The 27763-nt window shown below is 28.2% G+C and overlaps 1 protein-coding gene across 3 annotated transcripts in view; it reads left to right on the top strand.

The window, feature by feature from the left end:
- Nucleotides 1-6355: 6355 nt before the first annotated feature.
- Nucleotides 6356-27763, top strand: part of LOC145830133 (uncharacterized) — a 42502-nt gene continuing 21094 nt past the window's right edge. Inside the window, exons 1-19 of one of the 3 annotated variants that reach the window (XM_082938019.1) lie at nucleotides 6356-6602; nucleotides 8685-8972; nucleotides 12198-12331; nucleotides 12767-12829; nucleotides 13203-13336; nucleotides 15226-15334; nucleotides 15755-15819; nucleotides 17775-18035; nucleotides 18354-18563; nucleotides 18975-19084; nucleotides 19235-19325; nucleotides 19712-19891; nucleotides 20148-20303; nucleotides 20711-20905; nucleotides 21099-21248; nucleotides 22525-22668; nucleotides 22948-23112; nucleotides 23461-23607; nucleotides 25329-25466. In XM_082938019.1, the coding sequence (XP_082794145.1) occupies nucleotides 6423-6602; nucleotides 8685-8972; nucleotides 12198-12331; nucleotides 12767-12829; nucleotides 13203-13336; nucleotides 15226-15334; nucleotides 15755-15819; nucleotides 17775-18035; nucleotides 18354-18563; nucleotides 18975-19084; nucleotides 19235-19325; nucleotides 19712-19891; nucleotides 20148-20303; nucleotides 20711-20905; nucleotides 21099-21248; nucleotides 22525-22668; nucleotides 22948-23112; nucleotides 23461-23607; nucleotides 25329-25466 (2920 nt within the window). In that variant the 5' untranslated portion in view covers nucleotides 6356-6422. The remainder of the gene's footprint in view (nucleotides 6603-8684; nucleotides 8973-12197; nucleotides 12332-12766; nucleotides 12830-13202; nucleotides 13337-15225; nucleotides 15335-15754; nucleotides 15820-17774; nucleotides 18036-18353; nucleotides 18564-18974; nucleotides 19085-19234; nucleotides 19326-19711; nucleotides 19892-20147; nucleotides 20304-20710; nucleotides 20906-21098; nucleotides 21249-22524; nucleotides 22669-22947; nucleotides 23113-23460; nucleotides 23608-25328; nucleotides 25467-27763) is intronic. The other 2 variants (XM_082938020.1, XM_082938021.1) reach the window with 2 other exon arrangements.

The raw sequence follows: 27763 nt of genomic DNA, 5'->3' as shown, positions 1-27763 counted from the left end.
AAGTTTAAACTGTTTATAGTCATCACAAAAAAATCTTTTATGTGAACTTAAGAAACTCTTTGTATATTAGTTTTTATACTTTACTTTCTGGTAAGAATTAAAATACCAAAATAAAAATTATAAACTTGATTTTAATTTTGAAATTCTTGTTTAATTGTGTCACTTAAATACTCTAATAATCAAACCAAACAACTCTTTTTTTAAAACATCAACAAAAAGTTTAAGCAGCAAAATACAAAACTAAAGCAAACTGTATAAAAATACTATAAAGATCAACTGGTTGTTTAACAACTGTTTTAAGAAAGTAAAATAACAAAAAAAAAAACAACTAATTAGAATTAATCACCAAACAAATAAATTCAACTAAATTAAAAATATCTTTAGTACAAAAAAGCCTTATTTAAAGCATCATACCTTGTTTTTGTACATTGGTAAAAAATCGTGACATAAAATTTAATGAAACTGTGATACGTAGCTAAGTTGTTAAATGAGTAACAAAGTTTTCTTTTGTGTAGTTAGAATTTATTTGGTATTTACTACCTTATTTAGTTAAACTGTTAAATATAAAAATATTTTTAGTAAAAATTTTAAAGTTGTTGCGTAGTTGTACAAACAGCTTTGGTAATCTTTAATTAAAATTTTTTTACAGTTTGCAACTAATATTGTGTAAAGAAAAGTTTTTATGTTGTACTTCAATTTTACTAAAATAGTTTCAGTTAAAACATGACACACTTCTAAAACATTTTAATAACTATGTGAGATACTTAGTACTGTTGAACGTACTTAAGCTCTATGATAAATTGGTTATATTAAGTAAAGTGAATCTAAACTAGAACAAAAATAAAATTCTATAAACTACTAAAATTTTTAAAAATTAATTTATTTTAAAGCTGTTGCTTGTTTTTACGTTTATAGTTAGATATACTTAGACTATGTGTATACTTAAATTTCACTAAAATAAATATTTAATGACATAGTACCAACAATTTGTGATAAAAATATCAACTATAATTTAAAAAGAACCGAAACTGTTAAACTTTTTAAATACTTTTGACTAAAAATATTTTCTTCACGTTAAAAAGTCTACAAGCAAGTAGTAGAAAGCCGAATTCCAGTAAATTATTTTGTAGTTTTTTATTAAGCTTATTATTAAAATCAACGTCTAAAGCAAAGTCTAGATTGTAATCAAGGTATAATGTGAAGTTTTGTTTTGAATTAGACATTTAATGCTCTATGTTCAAGCGAAGCAGAGCAAAGTAGATCATTCAATTGTTTTAAAAATTGGTTCTTTATGCATTAGAATAATTGACACTGGTATGAGATATTAGTATTTATAAAAAAACAGTTCTACTCAAGGAATATAGATAAAACATTTGTTTCGTTAAAAAAGCTACATTAGCCCTATAACTTCTATCATAAAGTAAAAACGCATTACACCATTGCTTAAAAGTTACTATAAAATGATTAACTGAAAGTAAATTGCTTGAATAAAGTAGCACACAGTAATTAAAACGACTATGCAGTATTACAGGTTAGTTAGTCTAGAAAGTTACGTTTAATATATATTCCAGACAACCTAACAGTATACTGTTGTTTCTTAAATTGGGATAAATTACATTTAGAACATAAAACAAAATACTTGTAATAAAACTTCAACAACAAGAATGTATAAAACTTTTTGAAGTTGAACTTTTAAAATCTTAATTTGCGGACTAACATACTAGTATATACAATAAACCAACAGAAACTAGTATGTTAATATGATACACCAATGATTTTACTTAAATTTATGTTCATTTTTCTCACTTTAAAACAAAAGTTATTAAACTTAGAAACTTACTATTTAATTGTTTTCCCTAATTACAGTTTTGCAGACTATAAATAATAAATTACTTAAAGCTAATTAATTAATAATCATTTAAACAAAGTCAAATGATGTAAAAAATTTTAAAAGTATACAAAATTCAACTTTGATAATTTGTTGTCACTCAATAACAGTAATTAAACCGGCATATTTTTATTATAATTTTGTAACACGTGTCCGACTATTTTGACAATGAATGTTTTGACAATTTTAAACAAATGTTTATTTACTTGCTCGGTCGATCAGGGCCTTTCCTGTATAAGAGAAGAGTCATATCAATCTTTTCGAACAGTTGCAGACCATAGATGAATTGGCAAAAACATTGCAATTCATGACCATTCATTTAATTGCAAACCCTGCCATAACTTGGATACGTTTTAAACAATTGTAGTATTTTAACGACTTACGACAAATGATATTTACATCTTGTAAGCGATTCGAATTTTAAGCCACTGACTAAAACTGTACACTAAGAATGTCTTTTAACATTTTTATCATCTATTTTATACTTTTTGTTCTTAAAAATGTTAAAGTTTTTATGTTAAAACTTATATCACATTACACAATTTTGAATATGTTAAAGCTTAAAGAAAAATAGTTTTAAAATACTATTTTGACTTATAACTAAGTTTTATCAAGGGAAAGTTAATATTTAAAACTTAGAAGCACTCTTATTTTAACGAATATTTTTGTTTAAGTGATACAAGGTTTTTTTTATCAAATGTTCACGGTTTACAAACTGTATTGCAACAATTGTTACCAATTTGATATTTATATATTAATGTAATTTTCCAACTAATGTTAAACTTAATACATACACGTTTTTTTAATAAAATATAATACTCTTGTAATTTTATATAAATCTTAGTTTTCGTTGTTTTTCTTTTAAATGAAGGAAAAAATAACCTATAATAACTAATAAGTATAAATTATAGTAACTATTAAGTAAAAACTAACCTACATTAACTGTTATAAAATAAACATTCAGATTTTTTAGATATATATCGTATAAAAGTGCATTATAAATCTTTAGGTGCAATCTTTAGGTGCATTAAAAGCTTGATTATTTACAAAACTGTTATTCAAAAAGAATTACATTACTGAACAATAACAGTACTTAAAGATTTAAATTGAAGAACTTTATGTACAAACGTAAATAACTTAAAACTATAGTTTTTCAAATAAAAGTTGTTAAAAACTTTAAATGTCAAACGCTTTTTGACTAAAATATTTTTTAATTAAATTTTTATTTTTTATAGTTTTATTAAGTTTTATATTAGCTGTTATTATGATTGTGACTAAAAATTTTAGTATAGTTACTTATTTAAACAATTAAACAAAAAAAAACATTTAAATTTTTACAAACCACAAAAGTGTTAAACTGATGTTTGCTAAAACAAAAAGCAAGTCTTTGTATAATTTAACAATCTAACTACTTAACTATTTAGGTTTCGTTAAATTTACTTTTAGTTCAACAACGGTTTCAGTTTCAACTAAAACTTTGCGGTACAAAAAAAAACAGTTTTTAATCATAGATTTTAACTAAAAAACATAAAAGCTTTTAATTTTTTATAAAACTCTGCTAAAGTTTTAAATATAAACATTTTTAGCTTAATTTATTTTATTTCAGTGGTAGTGTTGGCTTTTCACTTAAAGAATAAGTTCTTTAGAATTATATTAAAATTAAAATTTTCTTAACAGTTATAATTTTTTGTTTATGTGGAGATGTTTTTACTAGTTAATTACAGTTAAATGTAGTTGAATTTGTTTTCGTTATAAAACTTAAAAAAGGTGTTTTGTACTGCAAAATAATTAATCTTAATACTATTTAATAAGTAATAGGAATCTTTTTAATAAGGTTTAAGTTGATTAAATTCTGAATAGATAAAAAGCTATCAAGTATAATTCCAAGTTTTAGAATCCTTATAAAGTTCTTGTATTATTTATTTTTAGCAAAAACAATTTTTATTCCCATGAGAGTTTGACGGTACAAATATCAGTCAAAAGAAAATTAAACACTTCAAAATTGAATTAAATTCATATATTATAGAATGCTACAGTTGAACACATCTATCAAGATTAATTTTTTTATTTTAAATTTGAATTTGCTTGGCTTAAAATATTAATTAACTACTTTAAACAGCATATTATTATTTGTAGTTTTAGGTTTAAATAATGGCTAATATATTATATTCAAATAGTTAAATGTTTTATTTTCATAAATCTGTTTTAAATTATGTGAAAAGTAGTTATTGTTTTAGTTTGGAAAAAAAAAACTAGCTTGGCAAAAATAGTTTTTACTTAATGTTAATAACATGCTAAAAATTTCCAGCAGTATTGTTTATGTATTTTATTTTTATCAAAGATTTACCAAGGTAATACTTTTCGAAACTTAACGTTTGATGTTCTAGCTTAAACAACTAATCACGTAGAATTAAGTTTTATTTTCTCACATTGTCTTACAAACGTTTGTAACTTTTGTTTATAAATTTTATTAATTCCAATTTGACAAAAAAGACTTTAAAATCAAATGAAACCAAGAGGAAACAGTTTTAAAGACAGCCAAGTTAAATTTAATCATATTAATACTGACAAAGAGTACTAACAATGTTTAAAAAACAAACAAAAAATTGCGATAAAATCGTTTTACAACCAAAAAAAAAATTATCAAATAATTATTTGTGTACACCTAATATTTCTCTGTTGTGTTGTTGTGCTCTTCATGTATAAACAGATTAAAATAACCTTAAAATTCTATTTGTCAGCATTAAATGTCAAACTTCTTTTGTTTGAAGTTTTTCAAATATTTGTTTCTGACTCTTTGTTGTTTTTGTTGTTTAAAACATTGGTTTTAAAAAGATGCTTAATGAAAGCAGTGAAATACATTAAAACACATAACTATTTTTTCTAGATTAAATAATTTTGTACATTTATTAGAACTTATTGTATTTATTTCAACTTGAGTTCATTACAGTTTATTAAACTAAATAAAGTAAGTTTTAACTACTTTTTGAGTTAATTGATATACAAAAACTTGGAAGTTTTTATGTGTTAAAATTTGCAACAAGAACCCTTGAAAGAGATAAACGTAATTAAAAAAGTTCTATTTTTTTATGTTTTTTTGTGAATGTTTTAGTTATCAGTTTCAAACTTAGTTAGATTATGTTTAGCTCAAACAAGTACAATAAAATATAAAACAAGGTTCAAAATACTTTATACTTTACATTAACTTTCACATTGATCAAACAGAACAATAAAGTAAATTAATCTATGTATAAACAAAGTTATCTAAACGTTTTTGATTACAACATAAGATAAATACTGTAAAATGGTTTTTGAGTTCAATAAATATTGACCAGACTGAATAAAAATTATTAAAATTATTTAAAGTAGTTCATAAAGACCAATTAAAACATTTAATCGTTTCATAGCTTACTTTATTAATTCATAAAAAAATTGTAATGTTAAACTAGTAAATATTTCATGAAAGGGTTAACTAAAAAATGATGAAATAAAGCTTTATAGGTTGATTTGAATGCTTATAAAGAATAAAAAAAAGTTAGTAAGTACTCTTCAACCATGTATAGTTATTCAAATTTTACTAAAAATTTAATTTTTTACTAGTTTGAAGAAAACAACAAATTTAAAGCAAACAAATTTGTTTGCCGTGCATTTTCAACTTGAACTTTTTTTTCCAGACAGTAAACAAATATTACAGGCGAAATTTGAAGAGAAACGTTTCGGCTCGTATTTGCCTCCTGTCTTGACTACCTGCATTAAACTTTCATAATCCAGACAAGACAGAAAAGATAAAAAAGCTCAGACAAATGACAAACGCATAATGCGTTTTCTCGTATGGAGTTAACAAAACCACTATTTTTTCTTATTTATTCTTTTGATCATTTTATCCAGAGCCATTCAATACCCACTTTTTTTCAAAATTTCTGAACATTTAAGCCGAAACCTTTTTAAACGACCACTTCAAAAAATCCACAAGACTTAAGGTTAGTTTGAGTTAAAACGATTTAAAAGTATTTAAATTCGAAAGCTATGCAGCTTCGGTTAATCAAAGGGCAGAAGTTTCGGCATAAAACCAGATTTGAACAGCACTGCAACGAGATAACCATGAAACTGTATCTTGTTACAAGCTACATACGTTGGGTGTGGGCAGCACAGGTGAAAACGAGAGAAATGGAAGAAGCTTCGCTCTCTCGTTTTCAAACCACTACTTTGCGCAGTCAATCGCTTATCAGTCATTACAAAGTTTTTATTGCCTTGCGCTATGCGTTTCTGATGCTTTGTTGAAAGAGTATTAAATTTTCAGAGTTTACGTTTATAAACTTAACTTATTATGGTGATTTTATTATGTTTTTTGGTTTTTAGTTTATTTAACTTAAATTAATAGTTCAATATTGTAGATTAACTTTTTATTTATTTTATTTATACAACAAAACCATTACAAACTAAGCAGTTTTAATTTTTTACAGTTGATTAGTTTACATCTCGATCAGCTTGTTCCTTTTAGATTTTCACATCAATTTTTCACGACCAATCAAACATGAGGGTCGTTTTGGTGGCACTGTTGGCCGCGGCGGCCACTTGCCTCGAGGTAGAGGACTTCTACCCGTTCGACAAAAGTCAGGACACCCACCTGCCCAGGTCAGACGGAATCTGGTCGCCTGAAATCAGCCTGGACGTCCCCATCAGCTTCTACAACCAATCACATTCGTCCGTTTGGGTGAGATATAATTAAATTTCTATTTTTTGTGAAAAACTTTTTATTTTATTTTTTAAACCCGATAGAAACATGCACCGAATACTTCATTGTTAAGAAAAATTCTTAGAATTTTTTTTCGAAAATTCTAGGCTAATCAAACTCAAGAAAAGCAGTTTTTTTTACAGTAAGTAGAGAGAAAAATTAACACTAACATCCATACCAAAGGCAATTACCCCCTTTTACTCGCCCCCCTTCTAACAACACCATGCATCGGGCGTCACAATCTGAATCGTTCGAGCGTGAAATTCTGAAAGCTTCTCAGCGGAATTCTCGAAGTCGTACGACGCCCGCGGCGCTTGCTCGAAAAAACGAGGTTGCGCACCGAGAGTGTAATTGCGAGAATTTGTAACGTAAGCCGACTTCTGTTGCTTCCTGTTCGTTTGAAGCTCGAGTCTATCAAATTGTGATCATGCTGGGATGAAACGTATCACGTTGAAAATTTTATCAGGTGTCACGTTTGAAGTAGGTAGTCTGTTAAAAGTTAGGTTTCGGCCGCAGGCCTATTTTTCAGGCTTGAGTACTCTTGTTGTAAAACCAATTAATCTGAAACAAAACTTTGCACGAAAATGTATGCCAACAACTTAATCTATAAAGTAAATTTTGAGTGGTGACTAGAAAAAAATTACATCTTTTTCATTAAACTTTTTATCTTAGTTTGTTTAAAATAAACTCAATCTATGTCAATTGTATTTGTACCAACATAAAACATATCACATTAAAACAAACGACTTTTTGATATGAAAACATTAGGTTCAAGTTACAAAACTATCTTTGTTTTAGGTTTCTCTGTATCAAACGTTTATGAACGCCTTTATCTCAAGTAATGCAATTGTATTTGTATTTATTCCCACATAAGCCATATCAAGTAACAAGATATGGAGTTGATAATATCACATTAGTTTTTGGTTACATTTGTTTTTAGTTCTATTCAATACATTTTGGTTTTGAATTTTTTATAAACAAGCTGCTACAAAATTTTACTTTGAGCTTAAATAAAGTTTGAAAAATGGTCTTGAATACTCTCTCATAAACAAGGTTTTTTAGGATTTTGCTTTTAGTTAAAAAAAATGTTGAAAAAAAATTAAGGCAGTGGCAATTACAAACGTGTTTACAAGGTAATTATCTTTAAAATCTTTAACTTTTGTCTGCACTTTAACTTGTTTGGAATACAGCTGATAAGGCGGAAACCAATTTCATTACTTCAAGCCAATTTAGTGACTTTTCATAGTTGTAAGCACTTCAAGCAATTTTTAATTTTATTGCTTTTTTTGTTATTAATAATAAAAGATAAAACTTTTCTATTAAGTTCTCAATGTTTAATTTTATCCCAAACACTAAACTAAAAAAAATATTAAAATAAGAATGTTTATAAACCACAATGTTTTATTGAACTTTTAAAGTGAGTTTTATTTTACTAAAAAACATAATTTTTTTACTATATCAAATTAACATATATTTGTACCAAACAATTGTAAATACAATTTGCTTTAAATTTTCTGCTAAAAACTTTACATGAAAATAAGATTCGTTAATTGAAAAATTTTTTACATAGAAAAATTTAAATAACAGTTTATATTTTCTAACTAGATAACTATAATAAACACGTTGTAAAAGTTATCATTAGAAATAATACAAAATTTTAGGTTTGAAACAAACAAATTTGACTCAAAACTTTGACAGTTTTTTTTAATTATGTTATTAAAGTATAATAATTATTTAATTGTATTAATAATAAGACAGGTTTAGTTTTATAAGCTGTCAAGCTATCTAAAAGCTGTTAACTACCTACATTAACTATTTAATAATAATAATATTATGCATTACTTTTAAGAAATTTCCACAAAGTTTTAATTAACTTCATACACAGGTTGACTTAAGACAAGTGTATACTATCCTACAAAAACCTTTCACCAACGTAGGTACTAGCATTTTGTGCTTAAAATATTGAAGTGTTTTGCACAAAAAAAATTTCTAAACGAAACCCCCCTTAAATAAAAATTTAATCATTAAAATATAATAAAGTAAAAAATAAACACACCACAGGTCCACACCGACGGCTTCATCTCCTTCTCCTCCGAGAACGTCGACATCGCCTCCATCGTGGAGAGGGACTTCCCCGTCTACGACGCCATCATCGCCCCCTACATGGCCGACCTGACCAATCAGGACGAAGGCCACATCATGTACGGGGAAACACGTGACGATGACGTGCTTGAAAGAGCCACCGATGACGTCAGGAGGTCTTACCCGAGCGCGGGGGAGGGTTTCGAGGCTCAGAGCGTGTTCACCGCCACGTGGAAAAACGTGAAGGGGTTCACGCTGGAGGGAACAGTGAGTAGTAAAAATGTTTAATCGGATGAAATAATAGTCAAATTTATTTTTCTTTTGTTTAACTGATTTTTGTCTGATTTTTAATATCTATCAAAACAATGACGCTGGAGGGAACTGTAAGTTGTAAATATATTTAGTCGACGATACAAAATTTTTAATTATTTTTTAGTTTTATTTACTGATTATTTAAAAAACTACAAATAGTTATAACTGTAAAAAAAATTATTACACAAGTGTATAACATACCATATCTAACGAGTATAAAGAAAAGTATTATCCTCTAAAGTAAAAAAAAATTATCTTAAAAGGTAAAACAAACAAATAATGCTAGGTTTATGTTTTCTTAAAGTGAACAAATGTTAACGTAACGTAATACAAATCTATGCGACAAAAACAACAATACTTTAGAACGCATGAGTAATTCTAAGTGTTCAGCCGTCTGCCCTCACTACAAAAATAATATTTGAGCTCGCATAATGTAAACCACAAACTTGAACGATAAAGACTAATTGAAATCAGATACAACTTCCAGTGGCAATGTGCGGTTGGAAATCAAACAATAAATCTTGATCGAACTGTCAATATAATTGGAAGTAATTTGATCGAAAACAAGCAAATTTTATTATTTTTATTTTTTAAAAACAATAAATTTATGGGTTTATGTATGTTTTAAACATATCTAAACGTTTAAATACATCATTAAGGAAAGTGAGTCTGGTTTTTGTCTAATTTTTACTTGTTGTTTTAAACACTAATTATTTAAAGTAAGAAGGAAGATAAACTGCTTTAAATTAGTGGTGAAATTTACTTTATACAACTGTAATTAAACAGAACAAAACCAAAACAATCTTCACATTTCTTGTGTTTAAAGCCTTAAATTGAACATTCAGTTAATTAAACATTACAAGCCTAGTTTGTAAACAAAATTAAGTATTTTTAAAATTTTTATATTTGTTTAAGGTCAAAATTTGAAGATCAAAATCATGACAGTTTGCACAACAAATAGAAATAGCAATTCAAAATATAATTTGCTGCTAAATATACTGCAATGGCTAGTTAAACTGGTAAAATTCTTCTTAAACTACGTTGTATTCTATTCATTTTAAAAACTAGCTATGTGTTAGTAACAATTATACAAAACCTTTAACAAAACTTTTTTATACGGTCTTAAACTTAATTACTAGAGATCAAAATCGAAACTTCATATAATAGTTTGCAAACAAACAATTTAATTTGCTGCTAAAACACTTGTCTGCAATGGTGTATTAATTAGATGAAATTCTTCCATAACAAAACTATGATTTTTCTATTAGTTCAAGTACAACAAACACTAGTCTGATACAAATTTGTTAAAAGAAGGTATGTAAGCTAATTAGCTGGTCTAATTGAAACTTATAAACATAGTCTTCGAACAAACAACTAACTTGCTGCTAAACATCTTGTCTGCAATCGCTTGCTTTCTCAACAATCTTACCTTCTTCTACATTCGAGTGGACTTGACATTCAGCTTATTTGTTTGATGTTCGAGAAAGTTTGCTTTAATTAGAGCTGCCAAGCTGACCTCTCATAAGCTGTTGAAATGTCGAAGTTCTTGAGTGTATGCTTGAGTTGCTGTTCAAATGCTTTCATTTGTCTGTGAATTATTTTTAGACAACAACAGTAAAGAAAAACTTCTTAGATAATTTTTGTTAGTTGTGCAGCTTTAGCTTTAGTTTTTACTGTCAAAAGGATAAAATTGAATTTAAGATTAATAAAAAACTTAAAACTTGAAAGTTTCATATTTTTTAATAATAAAAATACGCTGCTCTAAGTAAACCACAGAAACCTTAATTAATATAATAAAAACCTTATCATCACCATTAATCCTTTTTAATACATGCTAATAGCTTTATAATATACATTTATCTTTTAATGACTTTTCGGTTCGCGCTGATTAAGTTTTTAAAAGATAACAGGAATTAATTTCTGAAAAACCAAATTTTTAAACTTTCTCGAATTTTCTTTTACCGGTAGCAAAAATTTTTGTATAACACAAATTACAGCTTTTAAAGTTAATTGACCTTTTAAAATCGTGGGCAATAACAATGATAAATGTGCTTATCATGTTTATACATTTTAATACTTTAAAAGCGTTATGTAAACTAGATTAAGTGAATTAAATCGTTAAGGCAGTAATTAAGTAATAATACTGTTTATTTTGATGACATATAAAATTACTTTTGATACAACATAATAACTACTCTACTTGTAGCACTAAAATTAAAACTAAAGTTTTTGTTTTGATACATATTTAAAACAATTAAATGTACTTGCTGTACAAGATACCGACATGATACAAGTATTGTATGATACAAGTCTTGTTTTTGTTTTGCAACCGATGTACACACCCTGAATAATTGTTACTAAAACATAATTCTTCCTCTTTTTAAACTTTAAGCGCACCCGCATACAAAACAGCGAACTGTCAAATATTTCTTATGAAAAGTATCACCTCACAAGCACCGGTGTACGAAAGTACTTGAGATTTGAAAAGTAAACAAACTCGCTCCCGCACAGGAAACCAGAACTTTTGACTCCTTGTGAAATTTTGTTTTTATTGCAACTTTGGCTGAGTTTTTTGTGTCAAGAAGTAATAATTTTTTGTCAAGTAGTTAATGTAAGGCTGTCGCAAAAGGTTAATCCGTACGTATAAAACAACATAGTTTGATAGTTTTGTTTTCAACTTGTAGCTTTTATTCATTTTATTTTTGCTTGTCGTAAGATTAGCGAAGTTGTAACAAATTTTTGATGTCTAATTGTAGTAATCTAACTTAGTTATGCCCAAGTTTAACACTTTATGGGTTTTATTACATGACTAAATTTTAAACACAGGGCTTCTCAAAACAAACATAAAAAACAAATAACAAATATTTAATGCAGAAAAAAAAAACAAGTAGCTGTAAGTTATTAAAACTAAATAATAATAAATGTTTTAGATAAGATCATATGAATCAGAGATAGCAATCCTCTAAGTGAGATGAAATATAATTAAGAAAATTAAGTTTTAAGAAAACTTAGTCTTTGTTATTTGTTGTTCAGCGAAACGTCGTTTTAAAACAATGTTAAAACAAAATATTTACAACAATTACCTTTTTCAGCCCACTTTTCATAGTTCATACCTTTATATTTAAAGTAGAGCATCTAAATAAACTATCAAGAATATTTTTTATAATAACTTTATTTCAGCCCGCCTCCTTCACCTTTCAGCTGGTTATCGTATCCAGTGGGAGCAGGTCTTATGCGATCTTCCTCTACCCCAAGAGCAAGATGGGACTGATGTCGGTCGGAGTGGTGCCAAGGACCAACATGTTTCAGGCAAAGTTGGTGTGATTTTTTAAACTTATATACATGTGTTCCATGTATCCGTAAAAAGTATTTGATTATTATTTTTTTTAGATCTAATTGTTTTTAAAAATTGTTAAATGTTTTGGTTTGCAAAAGTTATTCGTTATTTTCATGGCAGTTTGAACTTAATTACTAAACAAATCTAGTAGTATAGTTATTTTTATTGAAATCTCGGTATATTCTTATAAACATTTGCTAAAAGTTAAAAAGTAACTTTTATTTAGTAACATTAAAAAGCGGCTGTAAACTAATTTTTTTACAATATAAGTTGCTTTTTTGACTAAATATACTCATTTTTAAATGTTTTAGGAGTAACTATATTTTCAATTATATTACTGTAGAATTCAAAAGTTTTATTTTTAAACTTGCTAATGTTAAACAGAATATATATCATTTATTATTTCACACAGGGCCGGATTTAATATGGACGGTGAAAAGTTCATGGAGATGTACCCCACAGAAAGCTTAGCCGAGTGAGTTTAATTGTGACGTCATAATATCGAGTCTTTTGTTACGTCACAATATCAAGCACCTTTTTGTTTGCGCAGCGGCTTAACGCAATCGGCAAACATGTGAAATATTTAATTTTTGCTAAAAACTGCTAAAAGTTGAAAACGTTATTTGCTTTCTGAAAACTTTTCAGCGTTTTTTTTTTGCTGATAAAAACCGAGATAAGATTAATGATAAGCTGCTCTCGAAATTGTTAATAAAAAGCAGATAAAATCAAGTCAACTTGTTTTGATTTGAAGTTTTAACCTCGAAGACGAATCGCAATTAATCCCTTATTAAACTTTTAGTTTACTTAGTTGTTTACCTTTTTTTGAACTTATAACTCTTTTTTTGTAGTTATGACAACACGAGACGAAGGGGTGAGTGGATCTTCCAAATTGGGGGCCAGGGGGTCAGCAACGACGTGGTCGACCCAGAAAAAAGGAGGCTGGTCAGAAGGGACGCTCTCGTCAACGTTCAAGAAGTTGACTGTGAGTAAAATTTTTTTAGATAATTTTTCATGTTAGTTCTGGTGTAATTTTTCTCAAGCATTTCATTTTAGCTTACCAAAAGTATCAGTCTTAGTCTGTAGACTAGGGGTATCAATTAACATTTAATAAATATGCAATGTATTAATTTATTAATTTATGAGTACTATATGTAGTATATATTTATAAATTTCAATTTTATTTTGAATATTTTTTTATTTGGATAAATATTTAACACATACGTTTATGTATTTTTTAACAAATTTCAAGGTAATTTACATATTTACATGCTAAGTAAACTATACAGAATTATATTTTAAGTTACTACTGCTTTAACATTTTCTTTTTGTTATAATTTTATCCTTATTAAATATTTTTTAATTATCATTTTACAACTACGTGTACTAGTTTCAAATCTAAACAGCATTTCTTTTAACTAACATATTAAATCTTTAACTGCTTAAAAAATGTAAAATATAAAACCATCTATATATAGCAAACTGAAATAAAATATTACAGAAATACACAACCTTTAGTTCTTTATTCAAGATAACAGCCGCAATGTTACTAAAATTAAACTTTAATTGCAAACAAATTAAAAGTTAAGCTTCAATTTTAAATATAGTTTAAATTTTCTGATAAGACAAGGAAGATAACACCAATAAAAAAACACATTTGTACTAAGTTCCCACAAATTGTTTTTTCGTAATTTCATTAGGTTAATTGATTTTCTCATAAATATTTATGGTAGATAACTAAAAAAAAGTTTGATTAAATCACCGTAAAATTAAATGTAACTGATAACAAATTTATAGTACAACCAAACAAATCGAAATAACCGTTTTGAAATGCAGACAATTAAACTGAAATGTTTGTTAATCAAATCATGCACGTCATAAGGTAAAGTTTACATTTGTTATGCGAATTGCCGACTGCAAATAATAAGCGAAAACAAACAAAACTATTTAAATTGCGGTTCAAACTTTGGTTGAGTACACAGCATTTTTTCTTTTATTTGGCAAATATTTGATTTAATAAAATAGACTTCAAAGCTTTGTTATATCAATAAATAAATGCTAGATAAAAGAAAACTTTTAAAATCAGTTCTGTTTTTGGATAAAGTTAAATTAAAGTTTAGTTTGTTACTAAAGCATTTTGAATAGTTTATTTAAAGTTTAACCACAAAAACACATTTACTAATAAAAAAGTTTCAAAAAACAGTAAATTATTTAAAAACTTATAATAACTATAAACTATAAATAACGCAAAATGAATCACAACAAAGCTATTAAAGGGGTACTTGAGATTTTGATATACACCAAAAGACTTATCTGAAACGTCAATCATTTTACGTTTGTGTGTGGCAAACCAGATTTTCATGTGATAGTGTTTCAAAGCAGCAAATTTAAACTGGCATGCAATGAAAGAAGCACGTTGATAATGTCGTTTTATGGTTGCTCTTACATTAGCTCTGTGTTGATAACGCCTGTAGGATTATTTGACCACTAAAAATAAATTTTTCATTACATTATAACAATATCGAGATTGTTAAAAAACTGAATTGAGTTTTCTTTAAAAAGATTACTTTATAAACTTTAGAAGTGTTCAAAAAGCTATTAATAATCAAACGTTTATTTTTGGATTCTCAACAAACATTTTTTAATCTTTTACACAATTTTAATAATTTCTAGTATTCTAAATGACAAGAACAATCACGTAATTATTAATTTAAGTGATAAAATAAACTTCTTAAAAATTAAGAACAATTATGATAAATACAACAATTACAATTCAGAAAAAACATTCTTCACCAGTATTTTAAGTTAAACTTTCAGTATTGACGCTAAAACGAACTTAATAATACTTAATTGAAACCATCTATTTCTCATCAGTGTCTGATGATGACGACAGCGATTACGTAGAAGACAAGCAGGGGAATTTTTGTGCACGTGACGTAAACAACGCTTGCAACGTCAACAACTCTGTATGCGTCAACCACAAGTTTGTTTTTTTTATTAAAAATTTAGGGTGATGCTTTTGTTTAATGGCGTTAGTTAAAATAAAACAATAAGTTTGTTGAATAAACCTAAAGTGTGTTTTTTTTTTGTAAACTGTTTGAAAACGTTTGATTATTCTAGTTATAGTTGATTGATTAAAAAGACCCAAATAATCAGACAAGGTGTTTTGTAAAATGATCAAATTACGATAATTTAAATTCTTTGTTTCTACTTTACAAAAAATTTCAAAGTGATGATATGATATTTTATAATAATAAAAGTAATTAAATGTGACACTTTGATTTTTTTTCTCAGGCACGGTAACTTTATGAAACAATTAAAATAATAACACAAGAACAAAATAGTTATTTTTTAAAACAATCAAAATAAATTGAACACTTGTATTTATGTAATACTCTTTCAGATACGGTTACTGCTGTCAATGCGTAGAAGGATTTGTTGGAAACGGAAGAATTTGCGCTGATAAAGGTAAGAATGTCTTAATAAATACTTTCTTTATCATTTTGTGCTGATATCAGTAAGATGTGTTTAAATTTTTAATACAAGAAATAAAGTTTTATTGTAAGCTACATTGACAAAGTTATGTTTTCCCTTAATGTTAAAATAAATACGGATTTCAGTGACTAACTTTATATATCGCATAGACATAACGATGATTTACAAATTTGATTATGGCTTTATTTAGTTTTATTGTAAAACTATTTTTGATCAATACTGTATTTTTGATCTAATTTGAAGTAGTATCTTCTTTTGAATAATTTTGTTTTCATAAAAAAACATCACTACTAATTACGATCGAAATGGATATATTATTTACTTTATAACACAAAAGTTCGGACTTAACTGCAGTATGTCTACTTTTAATGTAATAAAACAAACTAACGAAGCAATCTATAACATTCAAGGTATATATAATATTTTTAAAAAATTGAGATATTTGTATAAAAGAATTATACTTGTTTTAAGTTTTGATTTTAAAACTTTAATGTTTAATAAAAACATTTTCGTTAAGACTTACAAATTCTGTTTTTTTATTACAATTTAAAAAAATTGCTCAATTGTTATTATCTCTGCTGTAATTTTATCCACAATGCAGTATTCGCTATTGAGCAATGTTTGTCTTTACATTAGAGACTTCTTTGACCAAAGTTTAATTTGCACAACGCGATAGGCTATCTTCTGCAAACACATTACTCAATTACATCTGCTTCCTCTTAAACATTTTAATTGATTTGCTTTCATTGTAAAAGAAAATTTACTTTAACCTAAAATTTCCGTTTTTATGCATAATTAATGTTTCCGTTCGTTGTAGATCTTTCTGTCTATTTTTTGATGTGAAACGATTTAGTAATTGCATGTCTTAGATTGTAATTTCCTGATCTCTTTTTGTAAAGTTCAAAGCTTTTCCGAACATTAGGACTTTTCAAAGATTTAGATATTACTCGGAGATTTGGATATCTTTCCGTCTAGACAAAAAATACGCTAACGAGCAATTTAAAAATTCCTAAGTTATATAACTTCGTGTATAAAGTATCGTTTGATGTGTTAAAATTCTAAATTTTGAACTTTTAGTAATTGCAATTTAAAACTTACATTTGTTTCCAAATGAGTAATGATTTTCGTTTTATAAAATTTATTTTAAGTATTTTTTATTACTGAGAAAAATGTAGAATATGTTTGTAATTTTTTTCGCGGTTTTACTACATAAGAACCTTTTTTTTTTATTTACAGTGTGTTATAAATAATTTAATACAAAATTTATATGAAGAATAAATTTTACTACACTTTTCGTCATAAATCAATTAGTAAACAATTGTATAAAAAAGATTTGCAAACAGAACAAAGATGTTTTTATAACTTTTTACAATATCAAACTAACTAACATGACATGATGTTTGAATTTAAGTCAAATAAGTTCAGAAAATTTACTTTTAATAAACAAAATCGCAATTTATTATAAACTTTTGATTAATAAGTTATACTTTTATATGACAATTAAAGACACAGGTGTCTTGCACAAAGCAATATTAATTTAATCAACTAAAGCTATTGCAATAACAAAAAATAATTAAAATATTTAAAAACAACGTTGTTTGATTTTAATTAAATTGTAACAGTCAACTGAAATATGACAAGTAACTTATAAGAAATCTAACTTTATAACAACAAATTCTCACTTTATATGAAAATAGAAAACACAAGTAATTTGCTTTAAAGTTAGAATTATTTTATTTTTGTTTACTTCCAGACTATTAACTTATGATCAAGGGAGCACAATAAAAATGAGCGATCTAAAAAAGATTAAAAGAAATACAATATAAATAAATTTAATCAAAATTGAAAATAAGAATAAAACAAATTACTACTTTCTTATAAAATAATTTTATTTATTAATATTTATATAAAACAAACTAATTTTCCAGACCAGAACCTGATGATCAACGGGAGCATCACCGGAACGGTGGACGTGAGATCCATGGAGACGATGGAAAACGAGAGGTTCCACGTCAAGTCCGACTTCCAGGGGTTCAGCATCGTGGACCAGGGACGGGCCCACTCGGCCCTGTCCCCCGTACCCGAGGATCTGGGGGCCGTGCTGAGGGCCTTGTACCCCATCGGGCAGATCTCAGCCTGGATGTTCGCTGATGCGGAGAAGCCCGCCATCAACGGGTTCGATTACACTGGTTTGTTTTTATTTGTATAACTTGTGTATAGATAGCAAGTGTTAAATTACATTCTTGACTTTAGTTTTATAACGTTTGGTGATTCTGTTTAAATTATAGTTTCATAAAAATTTTTGTAAAATTCTTTTCTTAAACTCTCATCTTAGATAAAACGGATAATCTAAAAGCAAGAAAACTGTAATACATAGGTTTCAAGCAATCTAATTAATACATATGTGCACATTAACAAAACCTACAAAATAAACATTACTCATAAGCATGATACATTTCAAACTAATCTCAAACAGGTAACTAACCTTAACTTTTACAACATCCCAGGCGGCAAGTTCCAGAGGTCTTTGAGGATGAAGTTCACCGAAGGAGGTTACAGGTTCGATCTTTCACAGAGGTTCACCGGCGCCTACTTCAGGAACGGCGAGATGGTCGTGGACGGATCGGGTACCTTCGTGGGTACCCTGCCCAGGATCACCAAGGATCAGAGGGTGGAGATTCAGGATACCGAGATCGTTTACATGAGAGAGGGATCCGGTTTGTTTTTATGTGTAGTGTATTGTATCATGAACATTGGATAAAAACATTAAGATAACAAAATAATTTCCATCGATTTATTTAGCAAACTTATAAACGAATACTTAAAGTACTTCTTTGCTATCAAAATTTTAAGTTTTATTCTTAATAAATGACTTTTGGTTGATATAAGTTCAGGTTTATGTTATACTTTTGCTTAAAATGATAATAATAATTTGAGTAAAAAGGATCTGGTGTATACCTTATTAAATTTTAAACATACACTATTTTGTTTAAATAATTTTAACTTTTTTTTTTAATTGACATAGTTTTATATAAATACAATAAAATAACGTGTTACATGTAAATAGTTTTAAAGAAAGTTATGTAATGTAATAATAATAATTTTTTTTTTACTTTAAATGTTTTCAGGGCGTATCAGGATGAGCGGACAAAACACTTTCACTGTTGACGGAAAAGAATACGTTTATGACGTCACTGATGAAATCATCTTCAACGAGTGTGCCGAATCTCGCAACAATGTTAGTCACACAATTTTTTTAAATTTAAATACAAAAATTACCTAAAAAAGTCTACACAAATTATGTTTTAAACCTAAAAGTAGAAAATAACTAGTATTCTTAACCAAGTACGTTGTTAACAAAATATAATAAAACACTGTTTTCAAATAGGTCCCAAGCAAGTTGAGATTGAGAATGTCAAACTTCTTCGTTCAGTCCGACTCTTCGAATGTCAGATGGGCACAAGACGCCAAAGTTGAAGGTAGATGCTTTTTTAACTTAAATTTTAAAGCCTAAACTTAATGGATGTAAACAAAAGGTTCAGATCAAATTATGCTGACAATAAGTGTTACTCAGTAAGCTATAAAATGTTTAACTGCATAGAAAACTCTGTGAAATCTTATTTTGTATGAAAAGGTTAAAATATTTCATGAACAGTTTACTTATTAACACATTTGCTCTCCAGTATCGGACTCTGAGGTCGCCTACATTCCCGACCAACCGTCCAGTTAAATAAGGAGAAGCTTGACTATCAGTTAAACTTATATCTTCAAATTTGAAAAAATATAAACCATACAACGCTCATATATTCAACATTAATTATAAGTAAATTAAATCAAAAGTAACAACCAACACTCCTTTCTCCAGTGTCGGACTCTGAGGTCGCCTACATTCCCGACCAGCCGTCCAGGGTCGGCATCTGCGACCAGCAGCCCAGGTGCAGCGAGGGTGAGTGCGTGGACTACGGCGACAGGTTCAGGTGCAGGTGCCCGCCGGGTTTCAGAGAGGTTCAGATCTCAGGGGGTTTCGACTGCCAGGAAACTGAAGGTTGGTTATATTTTTGTAATTATTGTAAGTTTGTGGAAACGCTAAAAATTCAAAGTAACATAAATGAAAATTAAAATTTATTATTTTAGCAGTTTTTACAATGCTACGAGTAATTAAATTAAGTTGTTTTTCGGTTTACTGTAGGGCTACTAATTAAAGGAACTTATTTTTCTATGTTTTATTTAATGTCGAGTGTGCGGTATGATTATAAACTACTTTGTTAAGTATATGTACTATTTACTTTTTTTCATCACAGTTTCACCCACCGAAACAATCGAGGTTACCATCGACCCGTGCGAAGTGAACCCCTGCGGACCCGGAACCTGCGTGTCCAGGACAACCACTTTCTACTGCATCTGCCCAGCCGGTTACGAGGCCAGAAACCAAAACGGATACGGAAGCTGCAACCTTCGTAAGAACATTATTTTTATATATGTGCAAAAAGATAAAATGTACTGATTAGTGTTTGAAAAAATAACTTGTGGTAGTTTAAGTTAACGAAGTCTTATTTGTAGGTTAATTTTTTAATATTTTACATATAAATAGATTTTTATGTTTTCTACCTTTTGTTTCTTTAATAAGAGTTTTCTATTTAGGATGCATGTATGAATAAACTTTATATGATTATTAAAGAAAAATAATCTAGTCGTAGAGTATTTTAATACTTGCTTACATTGGTTGTATATTGCGAATAGGAAAAATAAAAGCTTTTAGCAAAAAAAATCGAGCACATATACATAGTCGAAATTTATGATGTTCACTATAAAACTAGTAGCTGAAAATAAAAATAACCTTGATACATTACACCATCGGATGCAGTTGTCACCGAAGAAACCGATGACGCAAGGACTAATGACGTCATTGAATACGACTACGAAAGAACGCCTTGCGAGAACAACATGTGCGGAGATGGAGGAAAGTGCGTACCCAACTTTGAGAGGGACACTTACAGTTGCGAGTGTTTTGAAGGGTACACGGAATTTGTTGAACCCAATCTGAGGGCTTCTTGCAGACGTAAGGAATTATTAAGCGGTAAAAAATCATCCTTCCAATATAAAGTCTTACTTATTGGCATCTTGTTTATTTTTAAATCCCCGAGTCTAACAAAAGCTAGTTATAAAACTACTTTTTCTTTTAGTACACAAGTTTCTTGTTACTTAGTAACTGTCAAAACCAACGGTGGTACATCAAAAGTCAATAATTATAGCGGAGCGACAAAGCGACCCATGCTCAATGAGCGACTGCTATATGGGAACCTGTGTGGTGGACAACAGCTACAAGTGGAGATTCAGGTGTGAGTGTCCCAGGGGGTACACACAAGTGTCTGACAAAGAAGGAAAAATGACTTGCGTGGATGGTATGTATGAGAAAAAGAATTGGATGCGAAAAATGTATTGTTGTTAAAAATGGAAGAGTTCTTGAAAAAAGCTTTGAAATGATAATGGCTTGAAAAAAATAAAATTTTCAACATTGGTTGAAAGTTATCTTCTAAGAATAAAAAAAGATCAAAATAATTTGCTTGAATAGAACATCCATTATTTGCTTAAAACTAAAGCAGAAAATTTTAAAATCGACTAAAATTTTCTGGAATTAAAGTAATAAAAGTCTTGAGGTCTGAAAATAAACAGTAGCTTGTCAAGTGATAAATCGTATAAAGAAATTATCAAATTAGATTGGAAACCACAATTAAAAGATAATTAATCAAAAATATTTTTGGTGCTGAAAGACGCTTGGATTGAGTGAAGCTAAAAAAAACTACTTGAGATATTTCAGACAATTATGTTGAAAAACATAATTACTTTGATGTTTTAAAAAGCTTTTTAAAATAAGACATGTTTGAGTATGTTTAAGTTGTTATTGTGAGTTTGTGTTACAATGAGATTTTAATTAAGCATGCCGATACCTTGTCAAAACATAACTTACATACATTGTTAGTTGTACATGAACAGCATCTGAAAGAAATTCATATTTCTAAGCAGGAAACTATTCCTGTATTACATGCTTACTACAAGTATAGTATAACGATTAATACATTTACTTTTAATTGTGTTTATACTAACATGTTTAAAATACTTCGCATGTTTTACATGAATTACAGAAAAGTAATGTTTTATTTAAACATAGTACCTGTACATAATTTCTAACTAACACACCGATTAAAAGGTTTGTATAAAGACTAAAACATAACTTAGCTTGAGTTCAACTAAAAACAAGCTCTTTAAATTTTTTTAAAAGTCTTACTTATTTTCTTATTTGGTAAACATTTTTTAGGTACTATGAATTCATTAAGAAGCTTTTTTTAAACAAATGATATTTTTGTTTTTTTGTTACTTCTTTTCAATTTTTTCTCAAAAAATAATTCATAAATATTATTAATTTAAAAATTGATAAATGGGCTAAAATAAATATTTACTTAACTTTGTTCATGTATACATTTTACATGGCCAAGTAAAAAATTTAGTTACAACATATAAAAACTAACTTTACTAAGTTCATTTAGTCGTACGAAAAATTAAGCTTAAATAAATTAGATATATTTTTGTTGATCATTTACTCTAATAAACACATCCAACCAGCTATGCATACTGTTCGACATGATATATGAAAACTCATTGCAATTTATAAATCAACAGAGTACAACGAGAACACTGACGCGTGCACTGATCACGATTGCGGAGCGGGTTCCTGCATCGACAACGGAAACGGGGAATACCAGTGCAACTGCCCCAGTGGCTTCAGAGAGACCCTCAACAGGCAGAGAAAACCAACTTGTAGAGGTCAGTACATATAAACGAGAAGGTTGAAGTATATTCACTGAACTTACTTTAATTCGAAGAAAACGGTTTTCTAACTTTAGCTCTCAAAGAAGCATTTTAGCCGAATGTATCTAAGAACTTTTTTATGGTGTCATGAAAGTGTACTTAAGTTATTAAATACTAAAGAAGAAAAAATATGTTTCATATAATCGCTTTACAAAAAATTACCAAAAAAAATAAAACTTTTGAAAATTTTAAAACTAAAGTAAATAAAGAATTAAACTACTTTCTTCTCCACAGACTACAGAAACGAAGGCAGGATACCGTCGGTGCAGAAACCGTGCGAGGTGAAGGGAATCTGCGGGGACATCGGAACCTGCGTCCCCGACGGCGATAGCGAGTACCATTGCGAGTGCCCGCAAGGGTTCACCCAGGTCACCGACCAGTACACCACCAGATGCGAGGGTTGGTAGTGATTTTTAAATATAAACTGATTTTTGTACTATTTTGAAGTTTTTGTAGCGAGATGCCTTCAATACTGTCTTTTTTTTTTGCTTACCTTATAACCAAACCTATTCCTTAAATAAACAAATTACCCAATATTTATTTCAACAGTTTATTACTAACAAAACAATGTTTCACTCGTATACTTGCATATAGGAGATCCTCAGTTGTCGTATTTAGTCGAGAACTTTAAATTGTTCAATTTAAAACAAGTTACAATATAATAAACAAATTACTGGAAATGCGCAACAAGAAGTTGATCCTAGACACACTTCTTTACACAAACGTTTCATTCGATTAAATTTAAAGCGAGCGGCATCCACGAGTTCAAGGACGCCTGCTCCATCCCCGACATATGCGGCCCGGGACAGTGCGTCCCTGAGGGATCGGGCTACAGCTGCGAGTGCGACCAGGGCTACTTCGAGAAGGTCCAGGGCAACAGGAGGACCTGCGAAGGTGATTGAGCGGGACGTTTTGGCTTTTTTCTAATTTGGCTGCCGAGATCGAACTCATTTTAATCGTAGAGTGGCAGCTTGTTCTGAGAGTTTCTCATAGTTTTAACTCGGTAGCCAACATTCGGTGAACTAACCAGCTGAGAATAACTATTAACCTATTTGAACGCTTTGAATATTAATTTTTTGTTAGGTGTTTATAATATTTTTGTGTAAATGAATATTTACGTAAGTTTTTTGTTTTATAAAAAAACCCCTTCATACTCTGAGTGATTGCGTTTTTAACTTCGCATTAAAGTTAGTAAATAAAACATCATAAACCTTTGATGAAGCCAGTTTGAAACTATTATTTTTGCACTTTTTGTGTTTTTTTACCTTTATTTTTGATCTAAAAATACTCGTTTTTTCGTCTATAAAACAAAAGTCTAGTCTAATTTTAGTTTGCAGATATTAACTTTTTGATTTTACAAGCATCTAATAAAATATATAGCAATAAATTAAAAGCATTTATAATGTAACGTTCAATTTAATAATTCTTCATTATACTAACTTATTTCTCTGGTATATACTGCATGTTGCTATTTAAATTAATCTTTATATAAATCATAAATATTTTAATTAATCGAGTTTAAAAAGTCGTGCAACAATTTATTTAGAACGTGGTGTGCTGTTAACGGTGATAGGCAATACTTTTGTTCATTTTTTTAGATTAATTATATTCAGCGGTAATCATTAAGTACAAAAACGTTTCAAAAAATTCTGTGTATAAAACATACTTATCACTTTGTTTTAATACAGTTTCTTTTATCTTTTTATTGGGCTGTAAAATAAATAGTTAAATTCGTTGTATTTTGTAAAAATATTGAAACAACTGCATGTCATCTGATTTATAATTACTGAGATTGATTACTGAGTATAAAAACTTTTCTTGACATACATACTGAAAGAAATACCTTTTAAAATAAGTGATGCTTCATTTTTATATTTTTAAAATAAAAATCATTAAATATTTATTTAAAAAAAGAATTAAACTTTTTTTCTAGAACCTTTTACCTTAGGTGTTAAAAGCATCGGTGACAATAACAAAAAACACAATTACTACGTCACAAATAAAACAAAACGGTCGTTACCCAAATGAACCGTGTATTTTGTCATCCAGCTATTAAAAATATTCTTTTTTTGTTGGCATCATGTGCTTATTTTTCTTTTTTATGCAAAAACAGTACGCTTTTCATCTTTAATGAATCGTGACTGCAAATAAACAAACATCTCTCGAGATTTCTTTCTTGGTTCGAATTGTGATTATGCATTTGTAAAAATTCAAGCAGTTTTAATTTTTTATTTTTCATAGCTCGTTTTTGAATATGTTGAAGATGTTACAGAGATTTGTTTTGAACTTTAAAAAGTAGAGTTAATAACTTAAAAGTATGTAATCTACAGTATTTTTATTTTACTAACTTCTTTGTTACGTGTTAATTAAAAGCAAATTTTAAGTCTCTATCTGAAAATCGACTATGAAAACTTACATAATTAAACTATTTATAGTTTAATTTTATGTAAATGTGCTGCTATAATAATTATTTGTATTGTAATAATCAACGATTGTAGCAAAATAACCACTTACTATCATGCTAAACAAAATTTTGCAATCAACAACACATACTAACTATGACGTAACTAATCATGACGCAACAAACTGACTATGACGTAATTATGACGTAACAGACGTGGACGAGTGCGCTGACGACAGCAACGTGTGCTCGCGCAACGCCTACTGTCTGAACTTCGACGGGGCGTACCAGTGCGTATGCGAGCAGGGGTACGAAGGAGACGGCAGGAACTGCTACAGGAGCGACAGTGAAGGTTGGAATATTTTTATAACCAAGTTCGGGTATGATAAGAAAATTGTATGAGATTTATTACTAAAGATTGTTACTTTGTAAGGGTAAGAATAAGAGTTTGATGTTCTTTATAAGTGGGTTCATTATACAGTAGATTGTAGAAAGTTATAAACTTTTTATTTGACCTTTTGTTAAAGTCAAAAATTCATTTACACCACTTTTTCAAGAATAAAAATAAGTTAAAGGTTCTTTAATTCTTCCATTTCCAGCAGACAGTAAAATTTTAATAAAACTTTAAATATTGAACGGTAAAAATAATTTATATTAGTCGTTAAATTATATTTTAAAGTCTGACTTTAAAGCTTATAAACTTTCCAATTTTATAAATCCCCGGAAACAATTTGTGCTTGATAGTGAACTTGAAGCAGCGATAGTTTGTCAATTTTAAAACTTTATTTTTGTCAAAACTTGTTTTTGAATTTGGAGTTTTAGTCATGAAGTTTTACTCACCTTAGAACGATAAAAATTTGAAAAATAAATATAAAATGAAGCAGTTTGTTATGAAAGTTTTCAAAAGTCTAAATTCATTAAAAGTTTGCTAAAACATCTGGTCGTATATAGGCGAAACATTTATGGCATGGATTCAAAAAACTATATGGTTTAGGAAGTGATATTTAATTTTATATCATATAAGTGGTTTTAAGATAAGTAGTAGCTGCATCAAACCGTACTTTAATTGCTTTTGTAAAACTGAATGTTTTTACATCACAAAAGCTTTAATTCTAAATGATTTTTTAATTTAGACACTACTGAAGTTAGTTCACGCTATAATGAAGCAGCTAGATTAAATATGTTAGAGGAACTTTTAAATCATAAGTCTAAATTGGTAGAAAATAAAATCATTAGATTTTTAGTTTAGACCAAATAAACTTTTATTTAAAAAAAGGTGAATGGTTAAAATTGTGTTTTATTTTTAAAGTTTGTACGTCATCAAACAACTTCCGATATAAATATAAAGTATTTTCAAAATTTCGCTCCAGCTTTTCATCAAAGTTCTATCAATCAATTGCTTTGTTGTGATAAAAAAAAAGCACAAACGTTTTACTATTTTTAAAAACAAAACTATTAAAGTTTATTTAAAGTAAAATGTTTGCTAATTTCAATCAAATGCTTTACTTCAAGCGATAGTAAAGTTTTGAATTAGGTGTTAAGTTCAACATAGGTGCATCAACCTACTTATAAAACTAAACTTAAGCCTTTCTGAGCCTTGCTAGTCTTAAATATAAGTATGTATTTCTTCTACAATGAGGTTATTTAAAATTGATTAAAAGTTTGTAAAATTAGGGATTGACAACATAGACTTTCCAGAATGAATTATTTTAAAAACATGTTGGAATTATCTAACAACTCAGATTACAAAAATACGGAGCCAGTTTTATTTCTTGAAAACCTTGTACATGTATTTACTATAAAAAGGCTGTCGCCAGCTGGAAAATTTTCAAAAACTTATAGTTAAATAGAAACTATCTTTAAAAACTAGATGGTAATGAAAGAATAACCTGTACAACTACAGTTCTTAAAATTTATTGAACTATTTGGTTAAGCTCAAAAGTTATACACAAATATAACTAATAATATTAACTAAAATAAACTTTGAATAAGTAAGTATTTCAACTTTGTATGTTATAAGAAAAAACATTTTGAGAAATAGCAATATAACTTAAGCATTAATTATTTATTATTTATTATTAATTAACAAACTAATACACATAGTATACCACCCAATAATAACATTAAATAAAATCATAAGCATGCAACAAGCTCACATAAAACTTAACTTTTAACAACGCAAAGATAAGTTTTTGGGTGTTTAGAATTTTTTTATATTATACTGAAAGATTATTTAAAATGATTATTATCACAGCAGATTTTATCTCATGCCTATGTACAGACACTAAGTACTCAATAAAGTCAAATAAACCATACCACAAGTGAGAAAAATTGTTAGTTTTTAACAGTAAATAAAAAACACAAAAATCAATCGAGCTCAAGTAGATTTTTTGATGTATAAAATGATATGTAATCAAATGAGTTTGTTTATAAGACTTTTGAAACTTAAGTTTTAAAACTAAACTTCTTGTATTGCAAACACAGGATAGTCCAACACAAATCTAACACTTTAAACTTAAACATACTATTCTATACACAACATAGATTAAAAAAAAATATGTTTTCTCAAACATGTTTCTCTCAATATAATAAAGAGAAACACAACCGGTTTTAATCATCTACTAATTCATCAGAACAAACAAAATCAAA

The sequence above is a fragment of the Thalia democratica genome, chromosome 2, assembly GCF_965202585.1.
Source record: "Thalia democratica chromosome 2, ktThaDemo2.hap1.1, whole genome shotgun sequence".
NCBI lineage: Eukaryota > Metazoa > Chordata > Thaliacea > Salpida > Salpidae > Thalia > Thalia democratica.
This window is presented reverse-complemented; position numbering and strand designations above follow the sequence as displayed.